Genomic DNA, 22,628 nt, shown 5'->3' with positions numbered 1-22,628 from the left:
AGGCATTTAACATGCAAGAGCTCTCTACGTAACTTTCAATGCTGATTAGCTATCATAGTAAAAAGAAAATACATAATTCTTTGGACATATTCATAAATGTATCTTATAAAGTTAAAATAAACAAATCAAGAGAAAAACCTAAGATCTAAAGGAAGATACTGATAGCAAGACAATAGTAATAGGAGACTTTAACACTCTCTTTCACTGCTGAATAAAGCAACTAGGAAAAATAACTCACAAGGAAACACTGGCCTTAAAGGAAAAAAATGGAAGATATGGGCCTAGCAGACTTGCATAGGGTTCTTCATTCTAAAAAGATATGGACACATTCTTCTCCAGTGCACATGGGACATTCTTCAAGATACATCACATGCTGGGTCACAAAACATATCTCCATAAAATCAAGAAGACAGAAATTGTATCAACTGGGGTCAGAGTGATAGTAGAGCAGGTAAGGGCATTTATTTACCTTGCATATAGCCAACATCAATCCTCAGCATCCCATATGGTCCCCCAGCCACACAGGAGTGATTCCTGAGCACAGAGCCAGGAGTAACCCCTCAATATTGCTGGCTGTGCCCCCCACAACAAAAACAAAAAGAATGAAAAAAAAAAGAAAAAAAAACTGCTTTAACTATTCTTTCAGACTATGATGCTCTGAAAATAGAAGTAATCACAACCGAAATAAGGGGGACTCAAACACTTGGAAATTAAAAAACATTAAAGTACTTTCTGTATTAAAATAAAGATTGTTAAAATACAAAATCCCGGGGCCAGAGAGATAGCATGGAGGTAGTGCATTTGCCTTGCATACAGAAGGATAGTGGTTTGAATCCGGGCAAACCATATGGTCCCGAGCCTGCCAGAAGCTATTTCTGAGCATAGAGCCAGGAGTAACTCCTGAGCGCAGCCTGGTGTGACCCAAAAACCAAAACCAAAACAAAACAAAACAAAAACAAAATCCCTGGTGGGGTGAGAAAATAAAATAAAGATACATAGTATATACATACAAGCAAAAGCAACAGATCTAGAGAGTTGATCTACAGAACTGATCTTATCTGTAGAGAAGAGAGGTGGGAAATTCGTGGGGACAAGGTGGAAGGAAGTGAGTATCTGGTGGTGGGTATGGTTTTGGAAATGATGTATGTATAAGATCATCATTTAACAGTTTTGTAAATCACTGTACTTCAATAAAAATAGTAAAGAAAAATGTAGAATTAACAGAACTAAATACCTCTTCTCACTTCTCACTGAATAGACAGGTCCCCTTGTTTCAATAACTCTATCTGTGGAAATGATAATGAAATAGTTTTATTAATCAATCACATAACTAGAATTTCAACTTACAGTTGTCAAGATATTCATTTATAGATTTGCTAAATAAATTCCAAAAATACAATGGGGCCGGCGCAGTGGCGCTAGAGGTAAGGTGTCTGCCTTGCCAGCGCTAGCCAAGGACGGACCGTGGTTCGATCCCCCACGGTCCAATCCCCCAGCGTCCCCATATGGTCCCCCAAGCCAGGAGCAACCTCTGAACACATAGCCAGGAGCAACCCCTGAGCGTCACAGGATGTGGCCCAAAAACCAAAAAAAAAAAAAAAAAAAGATACCTTCGATATAAATCAAGCTGCTCAAAAATGTGAAATGGGATATAACGCAGGTGCATGAAGCCCTAGTTCAGTCCATGACACCACACAAATTAACGTTAAATAGAATGGATAGGTCTATTCCACTGTAACATCACTCACATTCCACATGGAGTGTGCAATTTCCCTTCTTTTACTTCCTGAGGCTCTCTCCTTTCTCTAAAAAAGCCCATGTTCTCTCTAACTCATTACATTTTCTTCTCTCCTATTTCAATAGAATATCTTTACTTCAATTTAGATAATTAATAAATAAGACCAGAGAGATAGTAGAGCACATAAAGCACTTGCCTTACATGAACCCAACCTGGGATCAAACCCAATACCCACATGGTCTCCTGAGTCCCATCAAGAGTAATTCCTGGGCCCGGAGAGATAGCACAGTGGCGTTTGCCTTGCAAGCAGCCAATCCAGGACCAAAGGTGGTTGGTTCGAATCCCGGTGTCCCATATGGTCCCCCGTGCCTGCCAGGAGCTATTTCTGAGCAGACAACCAGGAGTAATCCCTGAGCACCACCGTGTGTGACCCAAAAAAAAACAAAAACAAAACAAAACAAAACAAAAAAAGAGAGTAATTCCTAAACACAAAGCCAAAAGTCAACCCTGAACATAGCCAGACAAAATAAGTAAAATCTATTGTAAAATTGTTTCTTATTATTTGATAAAATACTACTTTATATGATTTAGTAGTAGCTAATATAGAAAGAAAAAAATTAATATATTGGGCCTGGAGAGATAGCACAGAGGTGGAGCGTTTGCCTTACATGTAGAAGGAGAGTAGTTTGAATCCCAGCATCCCATATGGTCCCTGTGCCTGCCAGGAGCAATTTTTGAGCATAGAGCCAGGAGTAACCCCTGAGCACTGCCAGGTGTGGCCCAAAAACCAAAAAAGAAAAAAAAAATTAATATAAAGAAATTTATTTGAGACTTTAAAATATTGGCTTAAAATATTATTTTTGGGGGCCAGGAAGGTGGCGCTAGAGGTAAGGTGGCTACCTTGCAAGCGCTAGCGCAGGACAGACCATGGTTCGATCCCCCGGCATCCCATATGGTCCCCCCAAGCCAGGGGCGATTTCTGAGCACATAGCCAGGAGTAACCCCTGAGCGTCAAACAGGTGTGGCCCAAAAAACAAAAAAAAAAAAAAAATTTTTGGTTTAAAAAAATTAGCATTAACAGTAGGGAGCTTGCCTTGCATGCAGCCAAACAGGGTTCAATACCTAATACCCCATATTGTCTCCCAAACACTGTCAGGAGTGATCCCTGAGCACAGAGCCAACACATAAAAGGACATTTTATGAATATGCATCCGAAAACAGCAACTTCACTAAACCAGTCAATCCCCTTGGGTAAAAAATAGTCATATCACTCCTTACAAGAGTCATTTTTCAATTTCATATGCAAATTAATTATCATCATATTAAGATAGAACTAAATCTGGAAACTCACATTGTTTTGGAACAAACTGTGTTGTTTTGAATCCATGACTTGGCTCGTCCCCCAAGCCTTTGGTCTTTAAAGTGTCCATCTGACTTCTTGGAGAACTTAAGAGATAGAAAAAGTAAAAATTATGATACAAAAAATATCTTCTATTTATGTAAATATCCATTGCATTTGTGCGGTTACTCTGGACTGGAGATGTAATGCAGCTGGAAGGGTGCTTGCCTTGCACTCAGCTGATCAGGATTTAATCCCCAGCATCCCATAGAGTCCCCAAGCCTTCCAGGGTGATTTCTGAGTATACACGCAGGAGTAAGCCCTGAGTACAGGTGGGAATGGCCCCTCCCCCAAAAATACTTTTTCAGTGTAATAAAACTCAAATTAAAAGATGAAAATGTGGGCCCAGAGAGATAGTACAACGGCGTTTGCCTTGCAAGCAGCCAATCCAGGACATAAGGTGGTTGGTTCGAATCCCGGTGTCCCATATGGTCCCCCGTGCCTGCCAGGAGCTATTTCTGAGCAGACAGCCAGGAGTAACCCCTGAGCACCGCTGGGTGTGGCCCAAAACCCGCCCCCCCCCCCAAAAAAAAAAGATAAAAATGTTAAACTACAAACTGAAATGGATGCAGTGGCTTTCAGTACACCACTGTCTTGCATGTATTACATGCTGAGTTCAATCCCTGGCACATGCTCACATACACAGAATAAAAGGCTTAAGATTTACAACTTCCAATAATGGCTAGTCAAAAAAAAAAAATTGGGGGGTTAGAAGAGAGCTCATAGGTTGGAGCAGATTCCTAGCAGGCACAGTGCCCCCAAGTTTGATCCTTGGTACTATATGGCCTCACTATATCACCAGGCAGGCACAAACAAAGTAAATGAGCAAAAAATGAACACTGTAACAACTAAAATATGAGAATTTACTTCATAAAAGTTCCAGACAAATACAATTTTCAACAAGCTAGAGAACATTTGAGTTTTTTGGGTTTTATTGGTTTTTTTTTTTTTTTTTTTTTTTTTTTGGTTTTTCGGGCCACACCAATTTGATGCTCAGGGGTTACTCCTGGCTAAGTGCTCAGAAATTGCCTCTGGCTGGGAGGACCATATGGGATGCCAGGGGATCGAACCGTGGGTCTTCCTTGGCTAGCGCTTGCAAGGCAGACACCTTACCTCCAGCGCCACCTCACCGGCCCCAACATTTGAGTTTTTAACTTTAACTTATTGTTGCAATATATACAGGTTCCCCTTTGAGTATTCTCAACCACTTTAGTCCTGAGCTCTGAAGTTTTTGTCAGTTTTTATATTTTTTCTTTTTTTTTTTTTTTTGTCAGTTTTTCACTGGCAAGAATAAGATCAGGCATTAGCTCACCACATTCCCACTACCCCGTCTATTTGCTCACAGAATTAAGAGTAAGAAGAGAACTTCTTATGATCTGTAGTGACTTTGATCTTGTCTCTAACATGTACCTACTAAGATGCCACAGGGAGAAATGTACAATACAGGAGAAAGTGTGGTAGAAGAGAAGGGAGAAAGAGGAAGGGAGGCAAAGATGAAGAGGAGGAAAGGAGATTAGAGACAGAGCAAACTAGCAGATGAAAAATGTGTGCTCAGGAGGTTGGAAAATACCTCTGCTTCCAAAACCTAACCACAACTGTGTTTTCACTTCCCTGTATCAGATTTTCAAGTAAGAATTCACATAAACAAAACAATCTAGAGGTACCAGAAAATTCCACTTTGTAAAACTAATGTTCTCAGAGATGTAAACCAAGCTATGAAAGATCATGGGTACACTAGCCCAAGAAGCAGAAAGCTGGCTATCTCGGGAGGAGAGAGTAGGCCTACCCCTTACCCTGTTGAAGCCATAACTGCTGCCTCCATCACCCAGAATCACCGTTTTCCCAATGACCATGAATGGCCCTGCCTCATCATCCCTCTATGATTCTCTTTCGGTACACCAATCAGACTAAATTTCAGGTACGTCAGTTTGGGGGCAGTTTTTTTGGACTGAGTGTGGGTACCTTCCCCACTGTATCTTTCTTCTTGAAAGAGTCCTGGCAGTTGTGTGCACATCCTAAAAGTTGCAGCATCAGTAACAGTGCTTTGAATTTCTGGACAACTTCATTGTTTGATGCTGTCATTCCTAAAAGAACATCCCAATTTAACAGAATATACAGCTAATAGCAAGAGCTTACTAATCCTCTGCTGCTCTATTAATGACTTCATTGGAGATTCAATAATTTTCACAAATGTGCTTGCTATTGTATTTTTTCTTTCCTTTTTTAATATTTTTTTCAAGGGGCCGGAGAGATGGTGCTAGAGGTAAGGTGTCTGCCTTGCAAGCGCTAGCCAAGGAAAGACCACGGTTCGATCCCCCAGCATCCCATATGGTCCCCCCAAGCCAGGGGCAATTTCTGAGCGCTAGCCAGGAGTAACCCCTGAGCATCAAACGGGTGTGGCCACAAACAAACAATATGGTCTCCTCAAACACCTTTTTTAACTTTTTTTCAATAACTGCTTTCACTTATCTGGAAACAAATGTATTATGGTCAACTATGTCAACTATGTGGTGCATTTTCTTTAAATAAAGTAAAAAAATTCCAATCCGGGCCCGGAGAGATAGCACGGCAGCATATGCCTTGCAAGTAGCCAATCCAGGACCAAAGGTGGTTGGTTCGAATCCCGGTGTCCCATATGGTTCCCCCATGCCTGCCAGGAGCTATTTCTGAGCAGACAGCCAGGAGTAACCCTTGAGCACCGCCGGGTGCGGCCCAAAAACCAAAAAAAAAAAAAAAAAAAAAAAAAAAAATTCTAATCCCTAAATTGACCTGTTAGGATGAATAATTTCATTTGTTCTCTTAATATAAAAATAATCTTTTATACTTCAATACTTGATATTTTTCACATGTAAAACTGACATTGAAACCATAATAAACATTAAAAAAATGTGGTCATCAGAACAAAAAAACACTGCTCTCTATACAGTTCATTTTCTTGATGTTAATCTTTTTCAATAAAGTCCTTTTCACCAACTTCTCCAAAAATAAGGAAAAGGCTCTCTAAAATATTATTTATCATCCCACTGTCTTACTATTTCTCTTACTACTCATTTTTACCTATGATGAGTTGAAGTTACAGGAGGAGCAGAGCTTCCATGGCTGACTCCTTTTAGTCGCTCCAGTAACTTTTGGTACTTCTCTCTCTCCTCTTTTTGAAAACCCTAAATAAAAGAAAGCACTGTAAGCCTAAATTAAACCATAACCTAGGATTAACACTTAGATGTGGTTTACTTGCCAGCAGAAATTTTTAAGAATTTCTTTGAAGGGGCTGGAGAGAGAGCATGGAGTTAAGGCGTTTGCCTTGCATGCAGAAGGACAGTGGTTTGAATCCTGGCATCCCATATGGTCCCCCAAGCCTGCCAGAAGCGATTTCTAAGTGTAGAGCCAAGAGTAACCCCTGAGGTGTGACCAGGTGCTGTCAGGTGTGACCCAAAAATAAAAAAAAAATTAAAAAGAATTTCTTTGGAAGAAAAATGTAAAAGTTGGCCTCTTGAAAAATTACATCAACAATCTAAAGCTATGCAGGGCTAGTCTCTTTACACATGTCATTCCACTCACCCCAGGTTATCTTCTAGGCTTTGACAGCATCTGAGTTTTTGACAAGGAAACTCATATATCCCAAAGCTCAGCAGAAATAATCCACTTTATTTACTTATATTAAAATTGTATTATAAAGGGGCCGGAGAGATAGCATGGAGGTAAGGCATTTGCCTTTCATACAGAAGTCATCAGTTCTAATCCCAGCATCCCATATGGTCTCCTGAGCCTGCCAGGAGCGATTTCTGAACGTGAAGCCAGGAGTAACCCCTGAGCACTGCCGGGTGTGACCCAAAAACAAAAAAAAAAAAAAAATTTGTATTATAAAGAAATAAGAATTTTACTGAAGCAGATTAATATTTATATTGGTAATTTATCATTACATTAAACTATAATATTGTAAGTTAACACTATGTTAAAATTCAATACTTTCGGGGCCGGCGTGGTGGCAATAGAGGTAAGGTGCCTGCCTTGCCTGCACTAGCCTAGGACGGACCTAAGTTCGATCCCCCGGCGTTCCATATGGTTCCCCAAGCCAGGCGTGATTTCTGAGCTCATAGCCAGAAGTAACCCCTGAGTGTCACTGGGTGTGGCCCAAAAACAAACAAACAAAAAAATTCAATACTTTCAGCTTCTAAAAAGCTTCTAAATTCAATACTTTCAGCTGGTTTCACCAGCGTCTTCCAAATGATGTTCTATGACCAAATGTAATAAACGCTTTTTCTGCTTGTTTCTTGCAATATCTCATGCTGCCGACCTTGCCTTGCCTTCTTAGACAGTAAATTCCTGTGATTTCTTCAGTATACTCGTTCCACTGCAAAGTACTTCGTCTTCTGCCTGTACTTAAATACCAAAGGTTCTGCCCCTTATCTTGTTGCAGCCTACATTTCTTCCCTGGAAATTACATTTCTTGATTTAAACAATCCTAAAATACAAAAGATTTGGGAACCCTGACTTTTCATAACTTCCATCACTTAGTGCCAAGAGAGTCTACTGGACAGGTTTTCTGATATGTTTCACAGGCACTTTCAACCAAGTTCAAAACAGAAGCCAAAGTTCAAAATGGAAGCCAACATTTTCCCTAAATACACACAGATCTTGGTTAGTGCCATGTATTAGCCAAGGCTAAAACCTGGGACACAGGTTTTTCCTTTCAACTTTATATCATAATTACCTAATAAATATGGACTTACTGTGCTTTCTAGTACTTCGAAAATAGATGCAGAACCCACATCACTTGCTCTGACCAATCTCTGTTCTTACATCTAAGAAGTGTTGGAGCCTTTTTTTCAGGGGGGGTGTTTAGGGGCATACCTGATGGAGCTCAGGGTTTACTCCTGGAAGGCTCAGGGGCTCAGGGGATGATATAGGATACCGGGGATTGAACCTGGGTCAGCCATGTGCAAGGTGTGCTGTCACTCTGGTCCCAAGAAGTGTTGAAGTGTCCTTTAACACTTTTCTTTCCAAGTCTGAAAGCCATTCCTCTCCCACCCTATTTTAGTTTGCTGACTACAAATCATCACACATAAGTGCCCATAAAACATGAGCCATATTCTATTCAATTTGATACTGTTGACAGCTAGCACAGAACCTCAGATGCAAATAAATATTTCTAACCAAAGGAGCTCAGAAAGCCCTCAGACAAATTACAACCACTAGTCCTAGGGAATGCCAGATATAGAATAAGTTAACATCTCTTGGAATATGTGACAATATTTAAAATGAAGTGAAGGTGAGCTGGAGCAATAGCACAGTGGTAGGGCATGGGCATTTGTCTTGCATGCAGCCAACCCCAGACGGACCTCAGTTCGATTCCCGGTATCCCATAAGGTCCTCCTTAACTGCCAGGAGTGATTTCTGAGCGCAGAGCCAGGAGTAACCCTAGTGCTGCCGGGTGTGACCCAAAAATAAAATAAACAAACTGAAGGACTGGAGAGATAGTACAGTGGGAAGAGCATCTGTCTTGCACAGTCGACCCAGGCTAAATCTCAGCACTTCTTATTCTTATGGTCTCTGAAACTGTCTCTCCCTGCTAAGAGTCATCCCAGAGCCTAGAGCTAAGAGTAAGCCCTGAGCACTGCTGAGTGTGGCACCTCCCCCAAATTCAAAAAGGAAGTGAAGACTATTGATAAAGCCATATGCCAAGTACCCTGAAAAGTGAAGGAAAAATCAGACATACACACCTTCATTTCCTTTTACTTCTCTTTCACTTACTCATAGATATTGCAGCTAGTGAAAGGTAACAAGTTAAACAAATACAGGCATTGAAAAAAATTCTGTTTTGTCCCTTATAGTGAAAATACATTTGAAAGCTGAATTATATGTACAGACTACCTCTAAAATACAAAACAAGAATACATTATTTACTTGCTAAAAATCAGAATGGTGGGGACCAAGTACAGAAGATTAGAAGATTTATAGGCACTATCTGCCCTTTTGTATCATTTTGTTTTGGGCCCACTCAATGGTGCGTACGGCTATTTTCTGGCTCTATGCTTAGGAATCACTTCTCATTGGATTGGGAGGACCATAGGGGGTATTGGGGATCAAAGTTGGATACGGAGCTTGCCTTGCTTGTGCCTGACCCAGGTATATGCAAGGCAAGTGTCCTACTCACTGTATTATCTCTCCAGCCCCTTTTGTATTTTGAATTGTGTATTATAGTTAAGATATTAGTAATTCAAACATTCCCTAATGGTGAAAAATAGGAAAGTGGTTAATGTGCATGCAAGGCATACAATTCTCAGCACCACATGTCCCACGAGTATTACCAGATGCAGCACCTGGAGGGCCCCAAATGCTGCTAGAGTGACATAGCCAACACTGTAGGGCACAAGCAGCCTGTCATCCTCAGGCCCTTGCACTGAACTGCCAGCTGGCTGGCCAATCCCTGGCAGATTCCCTAGATATCCTGAGTACTGAGTGAAAAACTTTCCTCCAAAAAATCTGTAAAAAGATCCCTCTCAAAGGGCTTACCTCTTCCACAGTACAGTGGGGACGGCGCTGACCCTTGCCACTGTCTTCAGAGACAATCTCTGTTACCACCTGCTCCTGAGATCTCCCCATAAAGGAACTCTCTGGATTGCCTTTGCTATGGCGACGACCACCAGGTCTTCTACTGTAACCTTCTGAATTCAAAGTAAAACTGAGAGAGAAGAAAGAGAAAAAACAAATCATCAGCCAATGTTTCAATCCTTGAATGTTTTTTTTTTGTTTTGTTTTTGTTTTGGGGTCACACACGGCAGAGCTCAGGGGTTACTCCTGGCTCTATGCTCAGAAATCACTCCTGGCAGGCTCAGGGGACCATATGGGATACCAGGATTCGAACCACCGACCTTCTGCATGCAAGGCAAACGCCCTACCTCCATGCTATCTCTCCGGCCCCCAATACTGGAATGTAAGCCTCCAGGTTATCCTGTGTGTAAAGTACCCTAGGTTAAGCTGGCTGCTGGCCAATAAGACACCTAACAACTATTCAAGTTAGAACTATCTCCAGGTGGCATCCTAGGTATCTGCTCTGAAATGTCTGTTTTCCAACACCAGGGCTGCCACATGAAAGCTTCTGCCTTCTTCATGTTCAATTTTCCAAACTCAATTCTAATTGAGCTTCCCCATTACACCTGCCTTCTCTGGTTTCAGACTTCTCCTTCTGTCACTGGGTACCATGAGAATGAATTCTTGGCATGACTATTAGTTTAAAGTCTACATGCCACACTAAATCCTGAATTCCACAAAGATAAAACGTGCTTTTACCAATATGATCCTCATAGGCTGTGGGCCACAAAGGAACTCAGTTAAGAAATGTGAGTCCTAAATAAATAAATGTTAAGCATTGGAGGGATGAGATTCCTGTCTTGTACCTGCTTCCCATTACAGACTCTGCCACTATCCAAGAATAAAGCAAACTGGCATTAGACTTCTCTTTGTGTGATTCTAGAAAGCAATTTATATAACATTTTTACCAAAAATGTATGTAACTTAAAAACAAATCATGAGTAAACATCAAAACTGAGGTATTCTATAAGAGAAATGCCTTATATTCTAAGATAATATAGGCCATTGAAATCAACGGAAGGCTGGAGAGTGATTCTAGAATATTCCTTTTTTTTGTTTTTTGTTTTTTTGTTTTTTGTTTTGTTTTTGTTTTTGGGTCACACCAGCAGTGTTCAGGGGTTACTCCTGGCGCTACACTCAGAAATCGCTCCTGGTAGGCTCAGGGGACCATATGGGATGCCGGGATTCGAATCACCGACCTTCTGCATGCAAGGCAAACACCTTACCTCCATGCTATCTCTCTGACCCCTATTCTAGAATTCTATTCTTGAATATAGGGGTCCAGAGAGATAGCACAGCAGTGTTTGCCTTGCAAGCAGCCGATCCAGGACCAAAGGTGGTTGGTTCAAATCCTGGTGTCCCATACGGTCCCCCGTGCCTGCCAGGAGCTATTTCTGAGCAGTCAGCCAGGAGTAACCCCTGAGCACAGCCGGGTGTGGCCCAAAAACCAAAACAAAACAAAACAAAACAAAAAAAACTTGAATATAGGGGCCAGAGAGATAGTACAGCAGTAGGGCCTTTGCCTTGCATGCGTTCGACCCAGGACCTGGGTTCGATTCCTGGCATCCCGAACCTGCCAGGAGTGATTTCTGAGCACATAACCAGGAGTAACCTGAGTGCCATCAGGTGTGGCCCCCAAAAAAACCACAAAAAAGAACTTTAATATAATATCTGATTCTATATAACATATATATAACATAATATTTTGCACTGAACGAGGAAGAAAACTTCAAGAAACTTAAATAAGATTTTATGTACAAGTATTCTACCAAGTTAAATTTTCTGATTAAGGTAATCTATAATTATGTAGCTGAACCATTCTTAAGAAATAAACAAGGGAGATAGCTCAAGTGCTAGAGCAAATGCCTACCCTGTACAAAGCCCCATTTTTGTTTTTTGTTTTTTTTTTTTGTTTTTCGGATCACACCCGGCAGCGCTCAGAAATTGCTCCTGGCAAGCTTGGGGGACCATATGGGATGCCGAAATTCGAACCACCATCCTTCTGTGTCTAAGGCAAACGCCCCATCATTGTGCTATCTCTCCGGCCCCCAAAGCCCCATTTTTAATCCCCAGTCATGCATGGCTCTGTGCATGCCTAGATTTGGAGTTCAAGTGCAGGCAGTGTGGCCCCAAAACTAAACTAAGATGAAATAAAAATAGAATAAAAATGATCGCTGAGCAGAGCTGGAATTAGTCATAATACTGCCAGGTGTGACCCCCAAAATCAACCAACAAGCAAGTGGAGGGGCTGAAGATGTGTCAATGCCAGAGTGCAAGTCTTTCACATGCCAGTCCTAGGTTAATCCCAGCTGGGTATGGCCCCCCAAGCATGACTAAATGTAGATCCTTTACTAAAAGAAACCAAACAAAAACAAACCAAAAGAATGTTTAAATAGGAGTCAAAGAGATAGTATAGGAGGAGGTAAAGCACTTGCCTCACCCACTGCCAAACTCCTTGGCACCTTGTATAGTCCCCAAGCACCACCAGAAATAATCCCTAAACACAGAGTTAAGAGTAAGCCCTGAGAACAGTTTTTACGGTATGCCTCAAGACTCTGAAGAATATGGTTGCTATAGAAAAAGAAAAAGGGGGAGGGAGGAATGGGCAGAGATGGTCATTCTGATCAACGGTCAGTCTGATGGCACTGGCAGTCAGGTGATGAGTACAGTGATTCTGATATATCCGTACATATGAAACTGTGTTCCCAAAATATAATACTATTGTTAGCAGGTGATATAGTACAGAGGATAGAGAGCATGCCTTGTAAACAGCAGACCTAGCTTCAATCCCCAGCATCCCATAGGATGCACCAAGCCATCAAGAATGATTCCTGAGTGCAGATCCAGAAATAACTCCTGAGTATCGTCTGATGTGGTCCCAGAACAAAACCAAAAGTCCAAACCAAAAAATATATATACTATTGTAAAGCAAAGGTAAATAAATTAATTGTAATTACATAACAAAATTGTGAGACAACCTAGCAACAATGATTCCTAATAAAGTGTAAGTTTCCATTTACAGAAAGGCAGAATTGAACACTTACCCAACTGAAGGTAGAACTCTTCGAGGCTGATCTCGGGTTACTGTCACTCTGATCTTTGGATAGTCACTGATTCCATTAGGAGATTTATTACCTATTTTTAAAATACATTTGTATTTATAAAACAAACAAAAAAATCCAAAAGCATCGGTGAATAGTTGCATTAGATAAAATTTGTGAGCAGTCTAAATTAAGTATCTTATTTCTTTCAAATTCTATTTATAAGAAGTGATCCAGTACATCCTTTGTACAATTTAAAAGAAAAGCAACAGCACTTAGTTGGTTTTATGCCAAAAAAGCAATACTGATTCCCACTAAAGGTTTTCGAGTTTCACATGTGGAGACCAACAAGAAGCAGGAACTCAATGATCACAAACTGATTTAATTAGATTTCTTTTTTTTTTTTTTTTTTTTTTTTTTTTTTTTTTGTGGTTTTTGGGTCACACCCGGCAGTGCTCAGGGGATATTCCTGGCTCCATGCTCAGAAATTGCTCCTGGCAGGCACGGGGGACCATATGGGACGCCGGGATTCGAACTGATGACCTTCTGCATGAAAGGCAAACGCCTTACCTCCATGCTATCTCTCCGGCCCCTAATTAGATTTCTTATTTCCGAGAAAATTCAAGTTTTGGGGGCGTCTGAGTGATAGTACAATGGGTAGGGTGCTTGTCTTGATACAGCTAACCTGGGTTATTCCAGCATCTAGGGTATCGCAAGTCCACCAGAAATAAAGAGTAACCCCTGAGCATCGCCCAGTGTGGCCGCAAAACCAAAAAAAGAAAAACACAGATTTGGGGAGAACTGAATGTGGGGTAGCAGTGTGCAAGACAAACAGCCTACTGCTGTGCTATCGCTCTAGCTCCTCAGGAGATAGTTTTTTTTTTTTTTTTTTTTTTTTTTTTGGTTTTTGGGCCACACCCGGTGACGCTCAGGGGTTACTCCTGGCTATGCGCTCAGAAGTCGCTCCTGGCTTGGGGGACCATATGGGACGCCGGGGGATCGAACCGCGGTCCGTCTCCTAGGCTAGCGCAGGTAAGGCAGGCACCTTACCTCCAGCGCCACCGCCCGGCCCCAGGAGATAGTTTTAATGACTGAATCATGATCTAATTTTATAAAGACAATCAGAAAACAACAGTAATTTCAAAGGCAATGCTACAGATAAGCTAACTGCTTTTTAAAATAGGAAGAATTAAGAATGTTTTAATTCTTAGTCTCTAGACTTAAAAGGGAAAGAAGCAAGAGGAAGCAGAAATATTTTGACCACCTCACCCAATTTCAACATGTTGTTCCCAGGTCCAGAACCTGTCAGTTCACAAGATGAAGAGTTTGAAAAAACCTTAAAAATAAACAGAATCACCTCTGTAGCATCTAAATTTTAGAATTTAAATACATCTTTAATACTTACAAAAAATCACTATTGGTGATTAGTTCACTTGAAGAGATATTATCATTAAGACCAATGGTTTAATTGTGAAGAACTACAAGATGATGTTTAAAATAACAATTCCAGTTTATTCCCACATATATTAAAAAGTGTAGAATCACAATTAGCTCTTTATAAATATATTTAAAACATAATTTTGTAAACTTTAATAAAGACATGAACATTCCTGGGAAGAAATCATGCTATACATTAATTCTTCAAAAAAGAGAATATAGGACTTCTGAGATTTCACTTTTGTGATTAAGTATAAATCACAGTAGCTGCAGTGATGACCTACGCCACTGACCTCTCCTGAAGGGGCCACATTCCTTGTTCCATTACAAGTAGAAGTCACCATAGGCTTTGTGGTCAGCTGAAGTGGGATTCCAAATAAGCTGGCAGCATTGTAAAGACTGCTTTTCACTTGTTGAATAAGGCAATCTAGAAAGTATAACACAGACTATATATAAACTATATATGTACATACAGAGTAAGAAACTTCCAGCATAGAGAAGGTTCATTCTTATTAGAAGTCCCATTTTCAATCATTGTGATAAAAAGCTATCTGTAAAAACAATTTTCTCCTACATAAACAATTAGAATTCCAGGCTTGCAGTTTTTGGTTTTTAGTAAAATATCTGGAATGATATAAAAACATGAAGCCACGACTTAAACAAATCACATATCTGGTTCACAAAAAATATGTTCCTAGCATATCAAGCTGTAAGCAATGGGTTTTCCAGAACACAAAATCGAGGGGGGGGGGGGGGAAACAAGAGGAAAGAGAGGTATGAAGACCCAGAAGAATGTAACCATTGAGCAGAATCCTAGCTGAAGCAAGCTCATTTTATTCATCATTTTATTCACTTCTTTGTCCCTAATTCCAAACAGGTTAACAATAAAACAACTATATACTAAGTGTCCATTAATATCTTGGTCAGGGTAGAAATTGGTTAGTATAAGAAATGTAGCACTGGGCCCGGAGAGATAGTACAGCGGCGTTTGCCTTGCAAACAGCCGATCCAGGACCAAAGGTGGTTGGTTCGAATCCCGGTGTCCCATATGGTCCCCGGTGCCTGCCAGGAGCTATTTCTGAGCAGACAGCCAGGAGTAACCCCTGAGCACCCCGGGCCCACTTAACTGTGATAAAAACAAGATTAACCCTTCACTGAGAAAATGCTTTGGGAGATCTCACTCACCCAGCCTGGCATCAAAATAGAGACAAAGTAAAAAGAGGTGAGGGAACTAATTTCAATATTTTCCTCACTTCCTCCTTTAATCACACTACTTCTTTTTTACTTCTTCCACTGCTGATTCGTTTTCTACTCTTTCCTAGTTCCTAATTAGATTATTTCAAAAAACTAACTTATAAGTAAGAGAATCACTAAGTCACATTCTACTATAAAGTAAAACAGGACAAAAATGAAAATAATGGCTTTTAAGCAACAACCATTCCACGTATGTTTTCCAGAAGAACAAGGGAACTTGAATAAAAAGAAAGTGACAACTAAGTGAAGCAAAATCCACATTAAAGCCATTTGTTTTGTTTTTGTTTGTTTTGTTTTGTTTTTGATTTTGGGGTCACATCTGGTAGCGCACAGGGGTTACTCCTGACTCCTGACTCTCTGCTCAGAAATCGCTCCTGGCAGGGTCAGGAGACCATATGGGATGCTGGGATTCGAACCACCATCCTTCTCCGTCTAAGGCAAAAGCCTTACTGCTGTGCTATCTCTCCAGCCCCTCACATTAGAGCCATTTGTAAGCAGAGAAGAGTAAAAATACCAAAGTTGGAAAGTGTTTTGTTACTTGTTTCACTAATTATAGAGAATTCCAAATTATCCCTCTAACAATGTTGAATACTATCACTTACAACCTTCTGTGTTTCTTAAATGGGAGAAAAAGAGTTGTATAAAATGGTGCTTAATGCAGATTGTCATTTCACCAACCCCAGATAAGAGCATGACATAATTTAATGGTAGTTAAATAAGTTTAGTAATTGATGCTATAATAAAGTATACTTATTTTCTTAAAAATCTTTTAAGTATCTGAATATACCTCAAGATTTCAATTAAAAGGAGCCAGAGGGGGCCGGAGAGATAGCACAGCGGTAAGACGTTTGCCTTAGAAGCAGAAGGATGGTGGTTCAAATCCCGGCATCCCATATGGTCCCCCCAAGCCTGCCAGGAGCAATTTCTGAGCATAGAGCCAGGAGTAACCCCTGAGCGCTGCTAGGTGTGATCCAAAAACCAAAAAAAAAAAAAAAAAAAAAAAGAGGTAAAAGGAGCCAGAGTGATAGCACAGCAAATAGATAGGGCATTTGCCTTGCACATGACCAAACCGGATTCGATCCCCAGCGTCCCATATGGTCCCCCGAGCCTACCAGGAGTGATTTCTAAGTGCAGAGCCAGGAATAACCCCTGAGCACTGCCACCAGGTATGGCCCAGAAACAAAACAAAAATAGCATCAAAAGATCTCACCGACTTAAAAAAGAACAACCCTCCTTCCCATTTGCCTCATTTGTAAAGTGGGGATATCACCTAAAACATCACCCAAAATTAGACTATAGAGAGATCTTTTAATGATCATGAACGAGTCTATGATTTTAGGTCTTCTGTTTCTTCTTTCACCCTTCTCTTTCCCCAGTCAAAAGCAACAGAGATATAAATATATATAGTGGCCAGAAGCTACATGTAATTAAGTAAGTCTAAATATAAGTAAAATAAAATGTCATTCCTTAATCACACTGACCGTTTTAAGTCCTCAACAGCCATCATCACAAAGTGCTACTAGAAAGCACCACCAAAGTCATTTAGATACATGGCAAATAAGGATTAGTTTTGTAACCTACTGCTGTCCCCTTTGTTTACATGCTTTTCATACTTTCTATTCAGAAAAGTTATAATATACTTTTTTTTGGGGGGAAGGGGGAGATAACACCCAGCAATGCTCAGGGGTTATTCCTGGCTCCACGCTCAGAAATCGCTCCTGGCAGGCACGGGGGACTATATGGGATGCCGGGATTTGAACCAATGACCTTCTGCATGAAAGGCAAATGCCTTACCTCCATGCTATCTCTCTGGCCCCATTATAATATACTTTTCATAGAAATATTAACTTAACACAGCAGTGTGTAATAGACTCTAATACAGATAACCGTATTTAAGGAATCTTCTGTAATACCACCAAAGGTTAGTATGTGAACTATATAGTCATTTATGTAATTTTTCTATATAAAATCACTTTTCCTAAATAAGTATACTTAAAAGTACTTTTCTAAGTAAAAATGTAACTTTCCTTATAAATACAGTATGTGCTAGCTAGAATTGTTTCAAAAAGAGATGTTAACATATTAAACATGCATTAAAGCCATATTAGAATTAAAATCAAGACTTTCTACTTGAAGTAACTAATACATTTAAAATAATTAAAAATGGCTACAGGGGCCAGAGAGATAGCATAGCGGTAGGGCACTTGCATTGCAAGCGGCCAACCCAGGACCCATGTTGGTTCGAATCCCAACATCCCATATGGTCCCTGTGCCTACCAGGAGTGATTTCTGAGCACAGAGCCAGGAATAACCCCTGAGTGCCACTGGGGGTGACCCAAAAACCAAAAACCAAAAAAATAAAAATAAAAATAAAATTTAAAAAAAGGCTATGAATGGAGCTCAGCTGAAAAGCACATACTCTGCATATATGAAGCACCGAGTTCAATTTCTAGACCCTAATTAAAAAGCAAAACTGAAAAATAAGTTTTGAGTATGTAAGAATTCAAATGTTACTTAAATGTTCTGAATACTTTAACTCTCCTAAAATCATTTCCTGAATTGGCACCTATCCTATGCTTTGGGAAATACTATCCAAATCAGAGGTCTCAAACTCGTGGCCTGCAGGCCATTTGCAGCCCTCCATACAACATTTTGTGGCCTGCCCTAGAGGAATCTTTTGTTTGGTTTTGTTTTAGTTGTTTGGGTCACAGCCCCCAATGTTCAAGGCTTACTACTGACTTTGCACTCAAGAATCTCCCCGACTTTGCCTCCTGCAGCCCCCAGGTAAATTGAGTTTGAGACCCCTAATCCAAATGCATTCAGTACAAATTCATGGACTTCAAAATCCTGTATAATTTGATCTATTTCTCACCAACTTGATACCTGATTTCTACTCGCTGCTTTCTAAATTATACAACTTTCCCATCCTATTTCTTGAAATGTTTTTCCTTCCTATTGCTCTGTTGATAGATCCATGCTTCAAGATTATCTACTTCATCAAATATTTAAGACTCAACCTGATAAAAGTTGGCAGTATTTTCTTACTGTTCCGTATGTCTCTTGTATTATATCTTCACTGACACATTAGTATGTAAGTACTTGTTCCAGATGCACTTTCATATATAGCCATCATCCTTGTATAACTCATAAAGTCCTTAAAAGAGATCTTGGCTTGCTCTTCAAGTTCAGCTTCTCCCTTGTGCCCGTATCTCACTTGCTTGTCTCTATGTTTCTTTGTTTATTTCCACTATGAAGAAGCCTGTGTTCCTCTTGAACATACAACTGTCCTCTTTCCCTCCTTTCACATCTTTCTAAATAAGTTTCAATAAAAACTGTCCTCAGGGGTCATAACACAGGAGCAATAACACAGCAGGTAGGGTGTTTGCCTTGCACATAGCTGACCCAGATTCAATTCCCAGAATCTCATATGGTCCCCAGAGTCTGCCAGGAGTAATTTCTTCTCTCTCTCTCTCTCTCTCTCTCTCTCTCTCTCTCTCTCTCTCTCTCTCTCTCTCTCTCTCTCTCTCTCTCTCTCTCTCTCTCTCTCTCTCTCTCTTATTTTTTATTTTTTTTTTTTTTGGTTTTTGGGTCACACCCGGCGGTGCTCAGGGGTTACTCCTGGCTGTCTGCTCAGAAATAGCTCCTGGCAGGCACGGGGGACCATATGGGACACCTGAATTCGAACCAACCACCTTTGGTCCTGGATTGGCTGCTTGCAAGGCAAACGCCACTGTGCTATCTCTCCAGGCCCAGGAGTAATTTCTGAGCAAAGAGACAGGAGTATTTCTAAGCGCCACTGTGTATGATTCAAAAATTAAAACAAGCAAACAAACAAACAAACAAAAACAACTGTCTTGGGAGCAAGAGATAGCACAGCAGGTAGGGCATTTATTTGCCTTACATGCAGCCAACCTAGGTCAGTTTCCTGGCATCCCTTATGGTTCTGAGCCTGCCAAGAGTGATTCTGAGCATAGAGCCAGGAGTAACCCTAAAAGCCATCAGGTGGGGCCCAAGAATAAATAAAAATGTCTTTACCAAAACAATAAAATAACATCCTGTCTTACTCATTATTTTTAATTTCCTATAGAACCTAACACAATAGCTTAACAGTAAGACATATTCAATAAAGTAAATCATTAAATTTCATTGAAATCTTGACACAAGTAGAACTATTCTCAATAATCACTTCTGGAAGTAAACCCAAATTCACGTTCATCTCAAGAATGAGGAATAAATTATTAGTGATTCTTCTCTCTTTAATCTTACTTTATTCTCCTCTAATAACCGATGTCTCCCTTAATATATAGGAAAATAAAAATTTGGGACAAAACTTTAGATTGATTTACTCCAATATCCAGAACTACATGACTCAGTCTGAAGTCGCTTTTAACAATGCTTTCTTTTTTCTTCTTCTTCTTCTTCTTTTTTTTTTTTTTAACCTCTACAGTGCTTTCTGACTCAAAAATAAAGCGCAGGACCATAGCAATATTACAGTGGGTAAAGGTTTGTCTTGCCATGTGGCCAACCCAAATTCGATCCTGGCCCAGGAATCTCATATGGTCCCCTGAGGCTGCCAGGAGTAATTCCTGAATGCAGAGCCAGGAGTAACCTGAGTGCTACCAGGTGTGACCCCAAAAGAAAAAAAAAAACAAACAAAAAAGTAAAAAGCACTTTTGGTTTACAGGAATATTGAGAATGTCAAATGTATATTTAAAATGCAGGCATACTTGTCTAGAATGAGACTTCATAGTAACAGGTTACCTCTAAAATTTAGATAAATTAAGAAGAAAAGGGATAGGAAATAACTTATTTTTTATTGCATATACTTTTTTTTGCATATACTTTTTATATTTTGAATGTTTCATAATATATTTTTCTAATAAATACTAATTTTTAAAATTAATATTCAATACCTAATCTTGGTCTTTTAGCAGGTATTTCATCAGTGTCCACTGTAGAAAACAGAGTGCTGAAGAGAGAAAAAATATTTTTTACATAAACATACCATTTCTATAAACAAACCTTACTATTCAAATAATACAAATACCCTCATCAGAAAATGAGATCAATTGTTTATTTCATTAAACGCATTATTTTATTTCAAATGTTTTAAGAGATTGCTACTCTATACCTTGAACATTTGAGGTCTTAACACTCGAGTTTCAACTATTTTAGAAAAATAGATCCAAAACCCCCTATCATATAATAATCTATAATTTGGCTAAAGTGCAAACTTAAATCTGGAAGAAATCACCTACCTGAAAAATGAACATAGTAAACATCAGCATTCTTATGCATTAAAAAAGCACTAGCGGGCCTGGAGAGATAGCACAGAGCCCATCCAGGACCTAAGGTGGTTGGTTCGAATCTCGATGTCCCATATGGTCCCCCGTGCCAGCCAGGAGCTATTTCTGAGCAGACAGCCAGGAGTAACCCCTGAGCAATGCCCAGTATGGCCCAAAAAACAAAAAAAAAAAACAAAAACAAAAAAACAAAAACAAAACCCAAAAAACAAAAAAAAAGCACTAGCACCTCTTTTTTCTTTCCAAAAATAATTATAAGACACATACATAACTTCACTGTAAAATATCCCTACCCCTTGCAAGAAAACAATTTCTGACCAGGCAAAAGTAGTTCATCTTGAGAAGCTTCCAAAAATGGTTCACTGGGGGCTGGAGCACTAGTACTTAGGATAAGGCACTTGTCTTGCACAAGGCTGACCTGGGTTCAATCCTCAGAATCCCTAATGGTCCCCAGGGCATCACCAGGGGTATTTCCTGAGTGTAGAGACAGAGGTAATCCCCTGAACATCACTGGGTGTGGTTCAAAAATCAAACAACAAAATGATTTTTATTCAAAAAATATGTTATATTTAACTTTATTTTTATTTATTTATTGTTTGGTTTCTGGGCCACACCCAGTGATACCAGGGATTACTTATGGCTATACACTCAGTAATCGCTCCTGGCTTGGGGGACCATATGGGACACTAGGGGATAGAACTGCAGTCCATCCTAGGGTAACACGTGAAAGGCAGACGGCTTACTGCTTGCACCACCGCTCCAGCCCCTTAACTGTATTTTTAATCACAGAAACTATTTTATAGTGTTGATAAAGAATTGAGCGAATTTAGAGGGAAAAATTTAACGTTTATCTCAAGAATATTGAAGATGCACAATGTCCCATTAATCTTATTTCTAAGGATGGGTACAAAATGATCGATTATTTAAAAAAAAAAAAAAACAATTTAAAAAAACAGCTGGGCGAATATAATTCAGCTCTTTGAACATTTCCAAAAACCCACTTTGTACCACTTTGACTGAAAAATGACTACCAATAAGAGCTGTTCTTTTGTTTTGTGTTTTGATTTCAGGCCATTTTCAACAGTGTTTGTGCTCAGAGGTAGGTAACTCCAAGCTGTGCTGGGGTGAATGGGGCATAGGCGGTGCCAGTACTCGAACTGAGGGGGGCAATATGCCAGGCAAGCAACTTGACCCCTATTATTATCTCTCCAGTCCTCAAGAAGTGTTTTTGGATTTAAATGTGTAGTAAAGAACAGTTTTGAGCCGGAGAGGCAGGTAGCGGCAGGGCCTTTGCCTTGCACGCAGCAGATCCAGGATGGTCAGTAGTTCCATGAATCTCGGCATCCCATATGGTCCCCCGAGCCTGCCAGGAGCGATTTCTGAGCGCAGTCGGGTGTGACCCAAAAATCCCCCCCTACAAAAAAAATTTAAAAAAAAAAACAGAGTTTTGATCTCCAAATTTCGAGCCTCTAACCCCAATTATCAGGGACTCAGAAAAGGGGGAGGGGAAGAGACCGAGGAACTCAAAATTCCCTTACTCAGTATGTATGTACCATTGAACTCTTTGGGTAGGATAAACAAATACTACCCCTCCTCCCAAAATCTGTTAAAGCATCACGGTGGGAGTGGAAGGGGGGGTTTGGTATGCCAAGTGAAGTGGGGCAGACCAAAGGCAAGATGCTACTTACATACAGCAAGAACCACTTTCAAACCTCCCCTTGCAACTTGAACAACGAAGTGCTCACCACTGACGGGACCTCTTTCAAAGGAGGCCGCGTCAGTATTTCTCCTCCTGATCCCCTCCCTCTTTCCACCCCACCCCATCCCTCCAAAAAAAAAAAAAAAATACAGCCACCACACACCCC

At 40.2% G+C, this 22,628-nt stretch overlaps 1 protein-coding gene across 1 annotated transcript in view; it reads right to left on the bottom strand.

Annotated features, from left to right (window-relative positions):
- The window catches only part of SENP2 (SUMO specific peptidase 2), a 52,592-nt gene that overhangs the window by 28,712 nt on the left and 1,252 nt on the right, over positions 1-22,628 (bottom strand). Inside the window, exons 2-9 of the mRNA XM_049775864.1 lie at positions 20,374-20,429; positions 14,491-14,633; positions 14,039-14,105; positions 12,773-12,863; positions 9,651-9,819; positions 6,195-6,298; positions 3,090-3,184; positions 1,235-1,286 (exon numbers count right to left, since the gene is read on the bottom strand). Coding sequence (XP_049631821.1) covers positions 1,235-1,286; positions 3,090-3,184; positions 6,195-6,298; positions 9,651-9,819; positions 12,773-12,863; positions 14,039-14,105; positions 14,491-14,633; positions 20,374-20,429 — 777 coding nt within the window. The remainder of the gene's footprint in view (positions 1-1,234; positions 1,287-3,089; positions 3,185-6,194; positions 6,299-9,650; positions 9,820-12,772; positions 12,864-14,038; positions 14,106-14,490; positions 14,634-20,373; positions 20,430-22,628) is intronic.

Source organism: Suncus etruscus, chromosome 6, assembly GCF_024139225.1.
Source record: "Suncus etruscus isolate mSunEtr1 chromosome 6, mSunEtr1.pri.cur, whole genome shotgun sequence".
Taxonomy (NCBI): Eukaryota; Metazoa; Chordata; class Mammalia; order Eulipotyphla; family Soricidae; genus Suncus; species Suncus etruscus.
Note: the sequence above shows the minus strand (reverse complement) of the source record. Positions and strands in the feature narration are given on the sequence as shown.